Genomic DNA, 19,335 nt, shown 5'->3' with positions numbered 1-19,335 from the left:
TTAACCAGAATATTAAAGAAAAGATAAAGGATAAAATGTTCAGAAGAATTTGTGTTAATTAAAAAAAAAGAAATAACTGGAAACAAAGTAAGTTCCAGTCAATTGGGGAAAGACTGGGAAAATGGCAATGATATGTGTAAGTAATGAGGCCACTGTACCATGAGATGGTGAAGGAAGAATTCAGAAAAGCACAAGAAAAACTGCTATGAACTGATGCCGACTAAGGCAGGGTCCCGGAACCAGGGCTCACTTGGAGCTTGGGCGGCGGCGGCCACATCTCTCGCCCACCGCCATGGGCTCTTTGGCTTTCCTGGGCAGTGCACACAATTGTCTTGAATCAAGCCCCGGCCCCGTGGGAGCCCCAATCTGGGCCAATTCCCCAGGAAGTTTGGGCAGGCGGGCGATCAGGACTGCAGGGCAGAGCCCCTGATCCCATGCCCCGCTTCCCCTTGCGGCTACCAGCTGGGCTGCAGGAAGGAGGCAGCATTAGTCCTGGACGTCGCGATCCGCTGCCTCCTTGCCTTTGGTCCTGCACCTTTATGTCTGTTAACTAACTTTGAAATGATACTGACTGGCACTTATTAAGGATTTGCAGCCTTTGCCTACATTCTCTCAATCAGTGCCTCGGGCACAGGTGAGGAGACCAAGGCAGCCGGAGGTTAAAGCGACTTGTCCAAGGTCACGCAGCTGGAAGTGGCTAAGGTAGGATCTGAACTCGGGCCCTGATGCAGACGCATGAGGCCCCCAGACCTCCCCATTCCTCCCTGCATCCGCACTGTCCCGTGGGAGCTCTGGGAGCAGGCGCTCTCTCTCATGCCATTTCCAGCGCACAGCATATAGCTAACACTCAAGGGTTTTTGCTCCATTTTCTTGCTTATCTCTGGGTACAGTGGGGCTCCTCAGGGTGATGTAAATGGGAAATTATGTCTATTGGTCATTTTTTTTTGGCTTGTAGTGGGATTAAGTGACTTGCCCAAGGTCACACAGCTAGGCAATTAAGTGTCTGAGGAGACATCTGAACTCTGCTCCTCCTGGCCCCAGGCCAGTGTGCTATTCCCTGCGGTCATTCTTGAGGTTTCCTCTGCTCATGGGACAAAGGCGGTGGCCCACGGGTGCAGAATACGGCATCTATTTGCAGACAAGGAAGGGTTCTGTGGGGCGGGGGCAGATGGACATCTCATGAGTGAATGAAGACACACTTTTGAGACTGTGATGGAGAATCAAATACAAAAGTAAAGAAAGGATATTTAAGAAATAAAAAGAGGATCAATTAAGCAATATCAATAAAGCATAGTTTGAACAGTCTGGCAGCACTCTAAAACAGTCAGCGGCTCGGGCCGAGGGCAGGGCCGACCGGGTGGTCATCTTTGGGGGAATTTGCTTCTTCCAACTCACCTTAATGCAGCCAACTATGGTGGTGGTCAGAGCGGAGTTGTACTGCGTGCACAGCACCGTGGCGTACATCAAGATAAACCTGAAGAGGAGACAAGGGAGGTGCTTGAGCCCGTGGGGGAGTGGGGCCCAATCGGCCGCCCCCTCCTCCGGCTGGCATCCTGTGGTCATGTGCCCTGACGCCGCTGCTCTGGGTGGACCCTTCACTAACGGATTACCCTGAGAGGTCGTCTAGAACCGTGGAAGGGAGACGCAGAGGCAGGAGCCCTGGGTTCGAGTCCCATGTCAGACACTTACAAGAGGAAAGGGTGAGGAGCAGGTGGGCCATCCCACATATGGGAAATCACAAAGTGCTTTTAAAGACCCCCCCCAGCCCCACAAGCTTGTCCTTGAACCCAAGTCTGTACTCTTGGAGATTCTTCATAAGTCACAGTCCCAATTATTTATGAAATAGTCTCCATTTGTCCAGAAGCGGGTCCTGGATGGAAATAAACCATAACCAAATGGCTGGCAAGTGAATAATGCTTCCAAAAGATCTGGGGGTTTCAGTGGACCTAAAGCTCAGGCAGTCCCGGGGGTCAGACATGGAAGCAGAAGGACCAGAGTTCGAATGCTGCCTCAAACACTGATAGCTGCTGACCCTGGGCGAGTCCCTTGGCTTCTCATTCCTACGAAGAGAACCAGCTCCCAAGGAAGTAGGAGGGTCAAATGAGTCAACACTATGCTTTGCGAACCTTAACCACTAGATCAATGAAGGCTGTTATCAATAATCAGACAGAAGGAACCCGAGGGGTCTGCATTAAAAGAGGCATTGGAAGCTTGAAGGAGGAAATGACTTCCCCAAGGCCACGCTGGCAGAACGACCTGGTGGTAGAACCTGAATCCAGGCCCGAGACTGCAGAGCCAGTTAGGCTGCTCCTCAGACGGGGCCATGGAGTCCATCCCTGGGCTTGGCTTTGGCTGGCAGAGCCTTCCAGGATCCAGGGTGGCATCCTTACCATAATGGAGCATGGGGGGGGGTGCTCCCCTGGAGGAAAGGGTTCGATTCCAGGGGGCTCGTTTTAGAAAGGGCAGTGACTCGTTTGTGGGAGCAGAGAAGGCAGTCAGGAGGAAGGCTCTGAAGACTACATCTAAGGGGAGCAGTTAAAGAGATGGGCACGTCCACCCTGGGGGAGACAAGACTCATAGGTACCGGCCGGCCGCCCTCGCGTCCACTGGAAGGATGGTGATGCAGAATGACCGGCCCCGGAGGAGAGAACAAGCGTGCGGGTGGCGCGGCTTCTGGGGAGTTCGGTTGGGCTTCATGGCCACCACCATGATACCAGGCTCAGTGGCAAAGGCGGCTGTCCCAAGAGCCCACAGGCTGGAGGAGGGACCCCAGAATGGGGTGGGGGGCTCTGCGGCGTGCAGTGAGCAGGACCAGAACAAGAACATCAGCATCCGGCAGCAGTCGGTCGCCTGTGATGCTCTTGCAAGATGAAGGTTGAAACTCTCCTGGCAGCCATGTGGCAAAACTCAGATAACATTCCAAACAGAGGAAGGGCCTTGTGAGGCAGGGAGGGGCTGTGCGCTTCGGACCGGCCCTGCCAATGCCAGACACAGCGGCGACAGACCCGAGCCACCCCGGCTGTGCAATGATACAGAACGTCAGGCGCTTACGCCGCTGAAAGCGTTGTATGAACCTTTCCTTGCTTGGCCATTTTCAGTCTGCCTGACTCTCGGGATGCCCATAGCGGTTTTCTTGGCACAGATACCGGAGTGGTTTAGTTGTTTCCTTTACCAGCTCACTGTACAAATGCGGAAACTGAGGCAAGCAGGATGAAGTGACTTGCCCAGGGTCCCACGGCTGAAACCACCTTTGAACTCGGGTCTTCCTGACTCCTGTGTTCTGCCTTGGGAATATCAGTCTGTAGCTAGAGTGGCCTCTGAGGTCATCTGCTCCACCCTATCATTTTACATTTGGGGAAACCGAGGCCCAGAGACATTCAGCTTGAGATGACACAGATAACAAACTGCCCGGGGAAGATCTGAACCCAAGTCCTCCGTCTGCGGATCCAACGCTCTCCTCCCCCCACCACACTACCAGAACGACCACCAAACTCCAGCTGACTGGATCACAGAGAGAAGAGTTGGGAAAGCCCTTCACGGCCATCCCACCCCCTCCTTGTGCTGCAGCTGAGGCTGCTCATGTCCAAAGGGACTCGAACACAAGCCTTCTGACTCTGCCAGCAGGAGCCAGTGTAACCTTGCTAAGGAGCTCGATGTGTCTTTTCTTTGATGGCTTTAAGGGATATGAAAAGGGCAAGACAAGACCGCTGCAAAGGAAGCTGCATGACAGAGGCAGTGACCCAGGTGTGAATCCTGGGCAAGAGTGACTGGGCTACTGTTTGTGGTGGCAAAGAACTGGAAATCAAGTAAATGTCCTTCAATTGGGGAATGGCTTAGCAAAATGTGGTCTATGTATGTCATGGAACACTATTGTTTTATTAGAAACCAGGAGGGACGGGATTTCAGGGAAACCTGGAGGGATTTGCATGGACTGATGCTGAGTGAGATGAGCAGAACCAGAAAGACCCTGTACCCCGTAACAGCAACATGGGGGCGATGATCAACCTTGATGGACTTGCTCCTTCCATCAGTGCAACAGTCAGGGACAATTTTGGGCAGACTATTCCCTTTAATTAATTATTTATTTGTTTGTTTGTTTTTTAGGTTTTTGCTAGGCAAATGGGGTTAAATGGCTTGGCCAAGGTCACACAGCTAGGTCATTATTAAGTGTCTGAGGCCAGATTTGAACTCAGGTCCTCCTGACTCCAGGGCTGGTGCTCTATCCATTGCGCCACCTTAGCCACCCCTCTTCCCTTTAATTTAGAAAAAAACAGATATCTTATTGTCTGATCTTGTCGGATATGATTTCTCTCTCATCACACCCAACTCAGTTCAAGGTACAACATGAAAACAAAGTAAAGACTGACAGATTGCTTTCTGTGTCAGGGGAGGGAAGTAAGATTGGGGGGAAAATTGTAAAACTGAAATAAAATCTTTAAAAATAAATTTAAAAAAAGAGTGACTGGGCTAGTCCTTCTGGGACTCAGTTTCCTCATCTGTTAAAGGATGGGCCTGGACCAGGGGGTCTCAAAGGTCCCTTTGTGCTCCAAAGTCCTACGGTCAAGCAGTCTAGGGTGCCAGAAGTCAACTTCCCACAGGCAGAGACAGCGGCAAAGCCCAAAACAAAACTTACCCCATCACGCAGGAGAGTGTAAACTGCAGGAGGAAGAGACTGTCAGCCCAGCCGTCATAGTCCATCGCCTGCAAAACACAATCAGACCTTGGTTTCTGAGTCAAAGCCCCTTCTCAGAGCCCCGAGCACCACCGGCCCTCCCATGCACCCCAGGGACGCCTCAAGGAGAGCAGGACCGAGCAGCAGCGGGGGGGAACCAGCCCTGTCTTCTCCATATGGAACTGGGGGAGGCTGGAATCACCCCTTTCCTCCCCACTGGGAAACAAATGGAGACCTGTCTGAAGGCCCCAGTCCTACTGGACAGACTCAACAGTGCGCTTGGCTAAGGTCACTGCTGATTCCTCTCCAGACGGCGTCCAACGCAAGGGGCAGAGTTTCAGAAACAAGAACTTCAGAACAAGAGATCGGGGTGTCTGCCCAAATCAGCCCGGCCTCCATTCTCACCTAGGGAGCAAAGCTCTTAAAATGAGCTCCTAGAAAAGGGGGCTCCCCGCCGGGGAGAAACAAGGAGAGGCGGCTGTCAACAATCGCCCATCCAGGGGCCGAATGACTAGGGCGCTCTGTTCTCATACACCAAAGGGCCCCAGCTCTCGCTTCTTCATCTGGAAGATGACAAGGTGGAACCTGCCTGCCGGCCCAACACTTCTCTGGGGTAACCAGAACTCTCCCAGCCCCGTCTCTGCTCCGTGGTGAGAATAGCACTGGTTTGTACAGGGTGGTGAAGGGAATCTCTCTCTCACACACACGCACACACACACACACTCCATCTCTCCTCTCTCTCTCTCTCTCTCTCTCTCTCTCTCTCTCTCTCTCTCACACACACACACACACACACACATCCATCTCTCCTCTCTCTCTCTCTCACACACACACACACACATTCATCTCTCTCCTGTCTCTCTCCCCCTCCCCCTCCAAACACACACACACACACACACACACACACACACACACACACACACACATACACACCACTATAAACACACCTACAGCATTTTGCCCACCTTTTGATGTTGTTTAATCTGACCATGAAGCCATTTGAGTTTTTCTTGGAAAAGATACTGGAGTAATTTCACCATTTCCTTCTCCAGGTATTTTTATAAATGAGGAAACTGAGGCAAATAGGGTGAAGTGACTTGCCCAGGGTCACACAGATACTAAGTGTCTGAGGTCACATTTGAACCCAGGTTCTCCTGACTCCAGAGCTGGCGCTCCAGCCACTATGATACCCAGTGCCCTTTTTTGTTATATAAAGGTTTGCTATTCTCCATCATACAAAGAGCTCCAGGTCTGGGAGTCGGGGCCTGAGGTTCCCAAGCCTCCCTGTCATTTGCTATCTGAGTGATGCTGCAAAGTCCTTCCATTGGCCCTGACCTCATACCGGGGACTGGACTGTGCGGCTCCAGATTCATGACCCCGAGTCATGGGATAGATTGTGGGGTGTAGGGGCCCACTGGTTTGTCTCAGAGCTCCTGCTGGGGGGGGATTCCCTTTTCTGCCCTGAAACATAAAGATATCCCCCAGACACACAAGGTTCTCTCCTTAAGGAGCCTTGGGGCACCATGGGGCAGAATGAGAAATAACTACGAAGGGGGCAGCAGGAAGGAGACTGGCTCTGCCACGGGAAGGGCCTGGGGTCAGATCTGGGGGGACCTTGGAGAGGGCACTTTCCCTCTCTGGGCCTATTATCTGTAAATGGGGGGGGGGGCTCCTGGAGGTCCCTAAAGTTCACAAAGCACTTTACCTAGTAAGTGCTGCCAGCAGCCTGAGATCAACGGAACCCTGATCTCAGTCCGGTTTTACAGATAAGAGCTCGGGCTCAGAGAGGCCACAGGATCCTGGTCTTGGACAGGATCCAAGAGGCCTCTAAGTCTGATGCCCTCTTTGTACAGGTGAGGAAACTGAGGCCCTGGGAGGTTAAGGACAATCAACAATCCATCAATACTGAAAGCTGAGCAGGGTGCTAAGACTAGGGATGCAAAGGGAGAGGCCAAGACCAGCCCTACCCTCAATGAGTTCCCAGTCTCATGGGAGAGACAAACAAATACACAAAAACAAGCTCCATAATAGATAAATAGGCAACAAAGAAGAGAGAGAAGGCCCTAAGAGAAGTGGGATTTTAGTTGGGACTGAGCCACTGGAATTTATGCGGTGGGGGGGTATGGTCAAACATGATCGCTACTAAAATCCCTTTAGTCGCTAAGTAGAGGATGGATAGGAGTGGGGGAGAGACTTGGGGCAGGCATGCCCCCCAACAGTTATTGCAACGGTGGAGGTGTGAGGTGATGAGGGTCTTCACCAGGATGGAGGTGGCCTCCGAGGAGAGGAGGAATACTGGAGATGAGGATGACAGGCCTTGGCCACAGCTTGGGTTTGGGGGGGGGGGGGGTGACAAGACGCCGAGGCTCCCAGAATGACTCCTAGATTGTGGGCCAGGGAGGGTGATTCTCTACAGTACCGAGGAAGTCAGGAGGGGGGAGCACTTAGGGGAAAGAGAATAAGTTGTGTTTTGAACATGTTTAGCTTAGCTTGAGATGTCTATGGACATCTAGTTCAAGATGTCTAAAAGGCCAGTGAAGAGAGATTGGAGGTCAACAGAGAGAATGGAGCAGGAAAGGGGATTGGAGAATCAACAGCATAGAGATAGCTGGTCGTTAAATCTAGAGGAGTGGATGAGATCACCAAGTAAAGTGGTATAAAAGGATGAGAAGAGAAGACAAAAGGGCCCAGAGGCTAGAGGGCATGGTCTGGAGGAGACTAGCAAAAAGGACAGAGAGAAGGGGCAGTCTGAGAGGGAGGAGGAGAGTCAGGAAAGACAGCAAAGAGTGATCAAGTGTCAGAGGATTCAGAAAACACCACTGGGTTTGGCAAGTAAGAGACCCTTTAGAAGAGAATGTTTAAGTCAGAAGTCAGATTGCAAGGGGTGAAGAAAGGAGGAAGAGGGAAAAATGAAGGCCCTGTCGTAGATGGCCTTTTCAAGGCGTTTTGCTACTAAGAGCAGAAAAGAAATAGAATGATAGTTAGGGGATGGAAGGATTACGTGAAGGCTTTTTTCAGAATGGGGGAGATGCGGGCATCTTTGTAGGCAGGAAGGAAGGAGCCAGTAGAGAGGGAGAGACTGTCAGCACATGAAAGGACAACCCTGAGAGACCCACTATGGACAATGCTATCCACATCCAGGGAAAAAGCAACCGAGTCGGATGGTGAGCAAAGCCTGCTAGGTTCACTTTTTTAAAACTCCTTTTATATTTCTTCTTTCTCATGGTGTTCTCTTTCCCCTTAGATCGAATTCCTCTTTCACAACATGACTAATATGTAAATATGTTAAACAGGACTGCACATAGACTACTTTTATGACTGTTCACCACCTTGGGCGGGGGAAGGGAGGGGGTAGAAAAATACAGAACTCCTAAATTTGCAAATAGATGAAAGTTGAAAAGCTATCATTGCATGTATTTGGAAATATAAAAAAAAAAAAGAAAGTGAAAGAATGAGGTGACAGAGGGGAAAATCTGTTGGAGGAGATAGGCAGAATGACTTGACCAAATCAAGGGGTCAGCCTTAGTAAGGAGTAAGGCTACCTCATCATGGGAGACAGGGGTGAGGGAAAGGGGCGGAAGACACCAGAGTGATGGGAGATAAGGAAGAAGATAGAAGAGGGGTTCACTGAGACCTTGGGGGGAGGGGTGCCATGGGAGGTTTGAGGAGGGAGAAGCTTTGGGAGGGGTACTAGGGCAAGTCAGTGAATGAAGAAGTCTATCTAAGGCCTGTCTCTTGTGGGCGGGGAGCATCTGTGCAGAATGGCCCACCTCTGCTCAACACCAGTGTAGGTACCAAGAATATGAATGGGGGTGACCCAAGGCTGAGACTTGGCCAAGCATAAATGGCGCTCGGAGAAGGGGTCTGGGGATCCAAGAGAGGAGGCCAGTACACGTGAACCGACTCACTGAAGGATCAAGACGGAGAACAGAGCAGACAGTGGCTCGTGTAGGGAGCCAGCTTGGGGCAGAACCGAAGGGGCCACAGGCAGTAAGTGTGAGATACCTCGGTTTCTTCAACTGTTAAATGAACATATCAACAGCACCCACCTTGAAGGGCTATTGTGAGGATCAAGGAGAGGCGTTCGCTTATTCTCTTCCCTTCTATCCCTGAGCATGGACGTGACCATAGACGCTAAGTCCCCGTGACGTTCAGCCAGGAGCAGGATGGCGCCTGGCTCTGTCCTATCAATTTTGCATGATCTCTCTGAGTTGTGACTTCTCCCTTTGTAAGTGGGACTCAATTATCCCTAAGGGCCAACCTGCTGAGAGATTTTGTGATCATTTATAGAAAAATGTCTCTCTCCTTCCAGCCTGGGGCCCCTCCATCAAAGGAGCCTCATCATCTTCCAGGGTGTTTACTCCCGCTTCCCTGACAACCATCTCCTACCGACCCATCCTTTAGTTGTCTCTATTATTCCCAGATTTCTGAAGCTGGTGTCTATGTACTTTTAACTTTAGTATTTGGTAACTTCTGATTTTTAGTATTTTGGTAACTGTATTTCCATACTATTGATTTCCTTTGCAGTCCTATGTATTTTACTTTATACATTTAAAAAACAAGATTCAGAGAAGCAGCCATGCCCGCCCCCCCAGAAGGACGGAGTCCCAGGGTCTCACAGTCCCTGTCAATGAGAGTGAAGGTCCCTTGTGAGCGGTTCTGCCTTTGCCTTCAGACTTACGCCCTTCATGCTTAGCCCAATGGATGATGCTCAGTGGGTATAGTAAAAATACATGCTTGTTCATTCATTCATTCATGCATTCATCCATCCAAGGAAACTCACTGATTTTTAACTTGGGTCCCTGGGGAGAGTCCTGAGAAGAACTCTCCCTGGAGAGAGCCTCCTCCCGGTGCTCCCCAAAGCCACCGGAGTTGGCAAGCGTCCTGGCCACAGGGGCCACAATCTGAAGTCTGGGGAGAGCCAGGGCCATGAGGACAGAAGAAGCCCACAAAGGGCTTGGCTTGAGGTTTCTGCTCCAGTTCCCAAAGTGTAACATAACACACTGAACCTCTGCACGTCGACCCAGCTCAAAGGAATGTGGTATAATTAGCTGGCAAGTCATGCCAGGCCACCTCTGCCCTTGCCAGAGAGGTTGTCTCTTGGCTGGGGGACGGGGATGGGAGTGGGGCGGGGGAAGAGAGGTGGGGAGGGGAACCATTGGTACTTGGTTGAGGTAGGAGAGGTAGGAGGAGGCCTTGCTCTGGCTGGGCCCTGAGGCTGGGCTGGTTGTCTAACCCTTCACTTATCAGCATAGGAAGCTTCCAGGGTACTGTTGAGTTGTCTTAGAGACGGATTTCAAACTTAATATATATATTTAAATCGAAAAACCTGCATGCAACAGTTCTGCGATTTCAGGTGCCACCCTCCTTTTTTGTTCTCCTATGTGGGAATGCCCATTTAATTAGAATAAAGATAAAAAATTAAAGGGTTTTTTAATAAGTTTAAAATAAAGATCTCTATGATGATTGCTAAAGGGGAAACACCCTTAGATAGGAGCATGGGTTTAAAGTTAAAGGGGACCCTGAAGGTCTAACCTTGGACTAGGAAACTGAGGCAGAGAAGGTAGACCTTCCCAAGGACATACATACAGTGACAGAAAAAAGCAGGATTTGAATCCAGGTCTTCTACTTCCAAATTTTCAAGTTCTTTCCACAGCTGCCTCCGTGATTTAAATCGAATCCCATGGCCAACAGTATTGCCGATTCTGGCTGCCCTTCTCGGGGCTGTCTCCAGGGGCACAAATCACTCAGGGACACTGCGTCCAAAGGCAAAGCAATTTCCACTGCACAGTCCTCTTTGAGATTCAAACTAAAATCCAACATGTGGCTAAGCCTTTCTTCTCTCTTCAGCTTGGACCCTGAGCTTGTTTTCTATAAATCTAAAAATGAACTAGCCATCTTGTCTTTAAATGTGTGGAAAGAGGGAGAGGGTTCGAATGCTTTGGAGATTCTCTCACAACTGACCCACGTGGTGATGACCAAATCCCAGAGATAGTTTGACATAAATCTTGGAGTGCAGAGGTTCCAGGACCTTTCCACTGAATAGATCACATCTAGGCCCTGATCCCCTCCCCCAACAACCCAAAACCCCCCGGCAATGAGAAAGCCCCTGCCCTCCAAAGTGGCTGAACCGCCCCAACTTGTAAGGATGGTTTTACTTACAACTGAGCATAAATCTGTTTACATAAAATCCCTAGCTGCTTCATCTGATTAACCTCTGAGTCTGTTCCAACTCTGAAATGTCTTGATTTCAAAGCCCTCCCACTACTTACCCACCATCTTGAGAGATTCCCCAGGTGCCAATGCCTTCCCTTGGGATGGTGCTTGGGCAAGTTGGGATAATCACAGAATTTCAGAGTTGGGAGGGACCTTAACAACCCACACCTGGAGGAGAATTAGCACCAGGATATAGCCAAACCTTCCAGCCTTTACTGGAAGACCTCCAATGGGAGGGAACCCTTTCTTCTAAGGCAGCTATCCCACTGGAGACCATCAGCATAGGAAGCTTCCAGGGTACTGTTGAGTTATCTTAGAGACTCTCTGTTACTATTAATTCTAAATTTGCCGATGTGAAACTTCCATCCACTTGCATGGAGCCAAAACAAATCCTTAACGAAATGAGAGAAAGCCACTGGCTTGCCCTTGGTGTCTTCTCTGACCATCATAGGGACTATCCCACCATTGTGGATGAGATATCTCCAAGGCCTCTTCTAAGCCTAGCTCTGCCATGCCGGTGGCACCATTTTGAAAGCTCTCCATATCCTTCCCAAACTCCATTTAGCAATACTCAAGTCAGCCTAGATTGGGCAAAGGGAGGGTACAGTGGGTCTATCCTTTCTTTCTAGAAGCTATATCTCTTTCTATGATCTCTTCCAATTCCAAAGTTCTAGCAGGAGATTGAGAATAAGACAATCCCCATAGCCCATCCCATTAGACCGTGGAAGATTACAGGAGATCATATATACCAAAGCACTTTAGAAACATGAGGGACTGTGGTTAACATATGTATTTCACCCTTGAGCTCCAAACACCCCCACAAAGGCAGGTTTTGGTTCTCTCCCAACTCTGAGAGCATGAAGGTAGAAAACTGAGATACAATTTGGCTCTGGACCAATCTGGCTGATCACAACTAGCATTATTATTATTAATAATAATAATAATAATAATATCTAGCATTTAAATGGTTCTTTAAGGTTTGTGAACTGCTATATCTTTATTATCTCATTTAATCCTGGGAAAAAGGTGAGTAAAATGAAGTAGACAGAGGTTGTTAGTCATCTATACTGATGCATACTGAATTATAAATACTGTCAGAGTCAATTGAAGTATAGGTTAATTTTGCTGAATTGTTTTATCCCCCTAATTTATTTAATTATTTATTGGGGGGGGGGGGTTTGGAGGGGGGGTTAAGTGACTTGCCCAAGGTCATACCGCCAAGTAATTATTAAGTGTCTGAGGCTGGATTTGAACCCAGGTACTCCTGACTCCAGGGCTAGTACACTATCCACTGCACCACCTAGCTGCCCCTATTCCCATACTTTAAAAAAAATTCTTTGTAGCAATGACTAGCAGGGAGAAGGAGAAGAGGTATACTCAGAAATGAAGGTAATGTGAAAATACAAGATATTAATTTTAAAAATTTTAAACTGAATTATTGGATTGGGTTTCCTTCCTAAAACTGAAAAGTAAACATGTATCTAGAAGACCAGGAGTTTATTTTAACCAGCTAAATAGATATACAGTTGGAGTCATTCAAAAGCCCGCCTAATCATCAAAGGAGGACAGATCAATTTACAATTTTGCCCTTATCAAGTCAGGGGAATTTATAAGCCAAAGAGACACAAATGTTCAAATTACCACGAACACTGCCCTTCAGAGCTGAGCTGAGAAAAGGTTTAAATAAGCAAACAAACCCCCCCCTTCTTCCAGGCCGTCCCGCAGCAGGAAGCTCCTCTTCTATCTCTCTCTTAGTCACAGAGGCTCAGGAGGCACCCGCCAGGTAGATGGAATTCTGGCTGCAGCCTGTTCTCAATAAACTCATCCAAGTCTTGTCATTTGTATGGATGCATAAAGGAGGCCTTATCCCACAGCAGCCTGCTACGTGGCCGGCCACAAGGCCGCCCTTGTGTGGCCAGACAGATGGGCTCTGTCTCTGACGGCTCCTGGGAGCACCTGGCCGGTCCAGACTGCTCGGGGCAGGTCCGGGAGCCACAACCCCCTAAGCTGTTGGGTGACCCCCGGTATCTGGCAGTGTGCCGGGAAGGTGATCGAGCAACAGGACCCAACTGACTTCAATTCACTCTGGACTGACTCCCAGCAAAGCTGCTCAGTGAAGAGGGGTCTGGCCCACCTTGGCCAGCCCCAGTTCCCAGGGCAGCTCCTATTCGTCCCTAATAGAAAGCAGGCTGGCCCCTGTCTAACACTCATGAGTGAGAAGACAGAATGTCTTTGTAAGGAGAAAGTAAAGACAAATTCTATGACTTCCTGGCAGGCCTAGAACCCTAGGAACTTGGAATGAGGGAAAAAAAAAACAGAAAGCCAATGATGTGGCTTTTATCTGTGCCTACTCCCAGGGGCTATAAATGTGTATGCCAAGGTCCTTCTTATCAGGTCAAGGGGCACCCAGCTCCGAAGGCCTTGGTTGGTTCTCCCAGGTTTTATGTATACTCCACCCATACCTCCTATTGCCCTGCCTCCCACATTTCTGTATTGGGTTGCCACTGTTTTTCCTCAAGAGAATATAAATTCCCACACCCTTTTTTTTAACCTTTCTCTTTTACCATGGCACTGATTTCATTGGCAAAAGGAACTTCCAGGAAGCATTTGCCCTCCATCACAGCTGGTCAACACCTGCAGCCTCTGGGGCAGTGTGTCACATACAGTAAGTGTCTAATAAAGGCTTGCTGACCTGGCAAAGGTCAAGCTGTCTGAGTTCTGGCCTTCTTCAGAGAGAGTAGCTGTGATGCCAAGCCAAGGGCACCAACTGTTGTCTGCGAGACTTTGGACAAGTCACAGACCTAGCTGGGCCTTGGGCTTGAGGTAAGATGACCCTTGAGATCCCATCCAGCTCTGGTGAAGGACCCACTACTTCCAATGAGGTGACCTTCCCATGGGGCACAAGGTTATAAGAGAGGGAGAGGAAGCCACAAGATTCCTAGCCATGAGTATGGGGGCTCCAGAGGCCAGCAATAGACTCCACTCCTCCTTCCTCCTGGACAGGCAGAAATCTGAAGGAGCCCCCACCATGAGAGCCTAGAACTTGGCAAAAGCCCAGGGAACCCAGACTCCCTTGGGTCCCCTTTGTCAAAACAAAACAAGAAGCCCCAGGCCCTTTCTTTAGACTTCTATGACCCAGCGACCTGGGCAGAGAAGGAAAATATTAAAAAGAAGCAAGCCCCTCCAAAGACGAACCCAGATCCTAACCATGTACCTATGTGGCACTTGGGGGCAAGGTCAAGAGATTAACTCCAAAGGAAAGCTGATTTGGGTTTTTCCCCTAACAATAGAGGGCTTTTCCTTTTTATTTTTTTAAAAGTTAATTCATTTTTTATTCTGAAATTAAACTCCTGAAAGAGAAATGTCTATCCACATGGCAAAAGAGAAGGATTTATTCCCTCTAATAGGAGAACGCCCTTTTATTTTGCTTGCTCAGTTGGGTAACACATGTCTCATGGACTTGAGATATTTCAAAACTCAGACTCTCTCCCTTCTCTCTTTTAAGCAGGGCTATTTTTCCAAACCAGCCCTTCATTCTATGGAAAGGTCAACAGATTTGGAGTCAGAAGAAGCTGTACTCAAATAGCATCCTGTTACTTATGATCTGGGCCAGTCCCATCACCTCCCCCGTCTCTGGGCCTCACTTTCCTCGGCAGTAAAAATGCTGGTTGGGTCAGATGACCACACATCTAGAATCCTACGATCAGAGTATTAATGATTGTTAGGAGTGCCACAGCCAGGCATTGTGTGTGGCTTGTCCAAAAGAATAACATACAACAATATTATGCCTCTCTGAGTATGTTCTAGACTATCCTCTCATTGGATCCTCACAATTTGGAGAGGTAGGTGCTCTTGTTATTCCAGATGAGAAAACTGAGGCAGATGAAGGCTAAGTGACTTGCCCAAGGAACACATCTGGTGTCCTTCTCAGGCAGGATTTTAACACAGGTCTTTCTAACTCCAAGTTCAATGATCTGTTACCTAGCTGTTTATGCTTCTATTTTTCTACTACTGCTACTGCTACTGCTATTACTATTACCAATGCTGCTTCTGCTACTATTACTACTAAAATTGCTGCTGTTACCACTACTACAAATAATAACAATAAACTTTTTTAAATTTAATTTTTTTTTTTAGTTTTTGCAAGGCAATGGGGTTAAGTGGCTTGCCCAAGGCCACACAGCTAGGTCATTATTAAATGTCTGGGACCAGATTTGAACTCAGGTACTCCTGACTCCAGGGCCGGTGCTTTATCCACTGCGCCACCTAGTCGCCCCTAACAATGAAGTTCTAATATTGACACAGCACTTCGTGTGTGTATGTGTGTGTGTGTGTGTGTGTGTGTGTGTGTGTGTGTGTGTGTGTGTCCAGGCAGCTAGGAGGGTAGTGGATAGTGCTGGAGGTGAAGTCAGGAGGACTCATCTTCCTGAGTTCAAATTCAGCCTTAGACACTTCATAGCTGAGTGATCTGAGTAAGTCACTTCAGTCTGTTTGCCTTAGTTTCCCCATCTGCAAAATGATCTGGAAAAGGAAAAGGCAAGTATCTTTGCCAAAAAAACCAAACACAGCCCAATGGGGTCATGGAGAGCCAGAGGAGACTGAAATGGTTGAACAATATCAAATATCTCTGCAGGCTCTGTGCAAAGCCCTTTAAGAAATAATATCTCATTTGACCCTCACATCCCTAGGAGGGAGGTACTATTATTATCTCCATTTTACAAACAAGGAAACTGAGGCAAAGGTTAAGTAACTGGTGATGTTTAGAAATGCTTTTCAGGAAGGATTTTTTTTTTAAACTTTGCAAAAGAAATTGCATCCTTCTTTTTTACCATCTGGTAGGGCCCTTTCTCAGAATCATATTTTAAAATGTATAAAATAAAGTCTCAGGATTACAAAGGAAACATTTCTAATGAAATGCAATTATTATATATAATTAATAAATGTATGAATAATAACATTTATACATAATAATTATAATATAAATTATAAATCAGTTTATATATAGTAATTATAAAACAAAAAGATTTCCATAAAATAAATTCGCTTTTATGTATATCTGTCTCTATATGGTATGTGTACCTACATATATAATAAAACTGGCATGTCCCCCCTGCCCCCACCCCCCCAGGCTGGCCTTACAGGTTGCCAGACATTTCCTTTGCGTGGTGTCACCCGCAGAGCCCAGGCTCCGCTATCTCGGGCTGGATGTGCCTGGGCTCCCTTCCGGAGGAAGAGGACCGTTTACAGAAGAGGCAGCGCCAGCGGCGGCTGCAAGGTTAGCCCTTCCTGCCCTGCTTCACACAAACAGCCCATTGATTCCTCCGTAGCCGATGTCTCCTCTGAAGAAAGCCGGGCTGCCTGGGCCGGGCCAGGCCGCCTGCCGCCTCTGCTACGTTGTTTCCAGGGTGCTGCCGTCCCCAGGCCCCGGCCAGGCCACACACACCGGGATTTCCCAGGACTCTGGGGCCCAGGCTCTCCCGCACCCACTCAGACTCTCCTTGGCAGGTGACCAAACCCAACCCCAGCCTACTCCTTTTCCAGGTCCTAGGGCTGTTGCCCAGAATTCCACCCACCAAGGCCTCTCCTACTGCTCATCTAAGTATAACTTCTCAGAATTCTATATCCTGGTAAAAGACTGATTTCTTTAGAGAGCACTCGGTCTTCCCATATTAGTAAGTGAGAAATTAAGAGTCCCAGGTATTGATCTTTATGTTAACTCCAAACTCAGGAGGCTGGGAGGCTGCCAGGGAGAGGCTGCCAGGGAGAGGCTGCCAGGGAGAGGCTGCCAGGGAGAGGCAAGGTGGTGTTGTACGAGAAGGACAGTCTTTGAGGGGCAGAGATATTGTGCAACCTTCATGGTCAGGCCACAAAGGAGATGAATAATTTGCCCTATCCTCTGTTTCTTTCCCAGTTGAAGGTGTTGGTCATTTTCTTACTGGTTTCCACCTTAAGATATCAGAGAGTAAAAACATCTAACCTATACTTTTGTCATTTTATTTTAACCCTGGGTTTTTAAGGGTTTTTACAGTTTTAGGGTTGACAAGGTGAATTTGGATCTCCAGGTCTAGGCTGGGCAAGCTGGAAGGGCTTGAAGAAAGTGTGGGGGCCAAGAAATGAAGTCACCTTTCCAAGGACTCAGCCCTGACAGGCAGCCACTGAGTCACTGACCACAGCGTCCCAGCAAACAGAAGCAACCACGTGCCTTTGGGGTGGGCCAGGAGGCCAGCGGACCAGGGGGGCTCCGCTGAACACCCACCCCCATCCCCATCTCATCAACTAGGACTGTGCTGAGCCGGAACACTGTGGGCTCTGCCTGGGGCAGCCCAGGTGGATGATGGACCTGGAATCAAGGAGGGTGGTCCTTTGGGCAAGGAGAGAGCTCTAGGACTTTGGAGGGGAAATTCCCCGGTGGATCAGTTTATCAACAAATGCTTTTATCTGCCTTCATCTAGTAGATTTTCTTTAGCAAGGATTACTAAATCTAAATAAATTATGTGAGGCTCAGAATGCCCCAGGGTGAGAGTGGAATGCAAAGGTTATTATTAGCCTCCTTTTCCAAAGAGGTCCAGTCACTGGCCTCCAGTCCCAAAGCTAGTGACTGTGGAAGGAGCCCAAGGGTTATCGGGAGAAGCAAGTTTCAAATCTTGTCTCTGACATGTAGTCCTACACTCTAGCTTTGGGAAACCCCAGTTAGTCTTTGAGGAAATAAAAGCAATTTTTGGAAAGGCTGAGATAGGGAAAGAGAGGTTATTCCAGGTCTGGGAGAACTAAGGGAAGGAGGATGGGGTGGATGTAAGGGAAAGGAAGGAGGACAGAGGTGAATGTAGGGGAAGATTAGGTTACAAGCTGTGGAAAGGTTAGACTCCCCAAAACTTTCTGGGATCCCATAAACACATTGTAAAATCAATGGCAGTGTCACACTGAGAACCCTCAGGCCCTAAAGTTTCTAGGATCTCCTTAAGCCGTGGAGTTTTTTTAACCTGCCTGGATCACAGATTTAGGGCTGGGAGGGGTTGGGAGATTCTACAATTCAACACCCTCATTTTAATGATGGATAAACTAAGGTCCAGAGAGCTTAATAACCAGCCAGGAAGAGTTGGGGCTGAAGCTAGGTCCTCTAGGGCACTTCCCCTTGCAGTAGGCTCTCCCTCAGAGATTTTACAGGTGGCAAGGGGCTTTGAGATTCTCTAGTCTTTGCATGAATAGAATTGAGGCTCTGAAGAGTTGATTTTGTTCACATCTGACTACAACAGAATGCTATCACAAGGAGGAATAATCCAGGCCGATCCCAAGGCTGCCAAACAGAAAAAGAAGGCAAGAGAGCTAGCTGCCAGCGAACTAGAGGATTGTTTGTACTAGAGGCCTCTGGTTAGTCTCAGAAACAGAATGTCTCCAGGGTCAATATATATCAAAACAAAACTGGTAGAGACAGGCCGCCAGTGCTGTCTGAGCGAGGATGCCAGAAGTGGGGCAGTTTGGGGGACTTTATGGTCCCTTGCCTGGGCTAACTGCAGACGTGCATTCAGCCTGCATGTGACAATGAATCAATAAGCTTCTCATTAACCTGAGAAGATTTTTGGACTCTTGATTTTTTTTTTACAACCCAACAGAGTTGGAAGGAACCACATAGGCCCTCAAGTTCTGCTCTCTCTTATTTTGCAGATGAGGCAACAGTTATGTTGTCCTGTTCAAGGTCATACAGAAGAATAAATGACATAGCCTTTGGATCAGAATTCAGCTGCCTTGCCTCTGACTCCCAATTATTGCCATTTCTACTGTTTATTACTATTATTGTTATTATGTGCACAAGGTAGATCACAATCCTAATTTAAATGAGGGCTCCTGAGGCAGGGAGGATGAAATGAATATTTGTGTCTCTGTGAAGTTCACCAATTTTTGTCTCCAGTTCTCCCAGTGTCATCTCAGTCCCAGGGCCCAAAGTCCATTAAGTGCCCACAAAATAACCACCAGGGACAGATCTTAACTGTAGGGCAAAAACTGAAGGCACCGGAGGAATCTCTTTGAAGTTTCACCCCAGAAATGCAAGGAAACAAAAGCTTCAGACACTGATAGCAACTGTGTTCACTGGCTTCTCCTCAACCTGCTTGCCCCATGCCTTATACCCCCTTCCTCTGCTCCCCTCGCTTTTCGGATCTAGTGCCCCTGGCTGCCCTTGCTATTCTGTTCCTCACCCAAGCCCCTCTGTCTCTCAGTTCAGGGCATTTTCCCTGACTACCCCCTTGCCCTAGCACTCAACCCCTTCCTATCTCTACCTCCTAATTCCCTCCAAGTCCTGGGAAGTCTTTCCTAGCCCTTCTGAATCTCAGTACAATGGATAGAACAACCTGAGTTCAAATCCAGTCTCAGATATTTACTAGCAGTGTGACCTTGGGCTAGTCATTAACCCTGACTGCCCGGCATCCAAGGTCATCTCCAGTCATCCTGAT

General features: G+C 48.4%; 1 protein-coding gene across 1 annotated transcript in view; it reads right to left on the bottom strand.

Annotated features, from left to right (window-relative positions):
• Window positions 1-19,335, bottom strand: part of SLC35D1 (solute carrier family 35 member D1) — a 57,341-nt gene that overhangs the window by 20,991 nt on the left and 17,015 nt on the right. Inside the window, exons 9-10 of the mRNA XM_074221240.1 lie at window positions 4,634-4,701; window positions 1,396-1,474 (exon numbers count right to left, since the gene is read on the bottom strand). Of these exons, the coding sequence (XP_074077341.1) occupies window positions 1,396-1,474; window positions 4,634-4,701 (147 nt within the window). The remainder of the gene's footprint in view (window positions 1-1,395; window positions 1,475-4,633; window positions 4,702-19,335) is intronic.

The sequence above is a fragment of the Macrotis lagotis genome, chromosome 2 (assembly GCF_037893015.1).
Source record: "Macrotis lagotis isolate mMagLag1 chromosome 2, bilby.v1.9.chrom.fasta, whole genome shotgun sequence".
Lineage (NCBI taxonomy): Eukaryota > Metazoa > Chordata > Mammalia > Peramelemorphia > Peramelidae > Macrotis > Macrotis lagotis.
The sequence above is the reverse complement of the archived record's forward strand: the minus strand, read 5'-3'. Positions and strand labels throughout refer to the sequence as shown.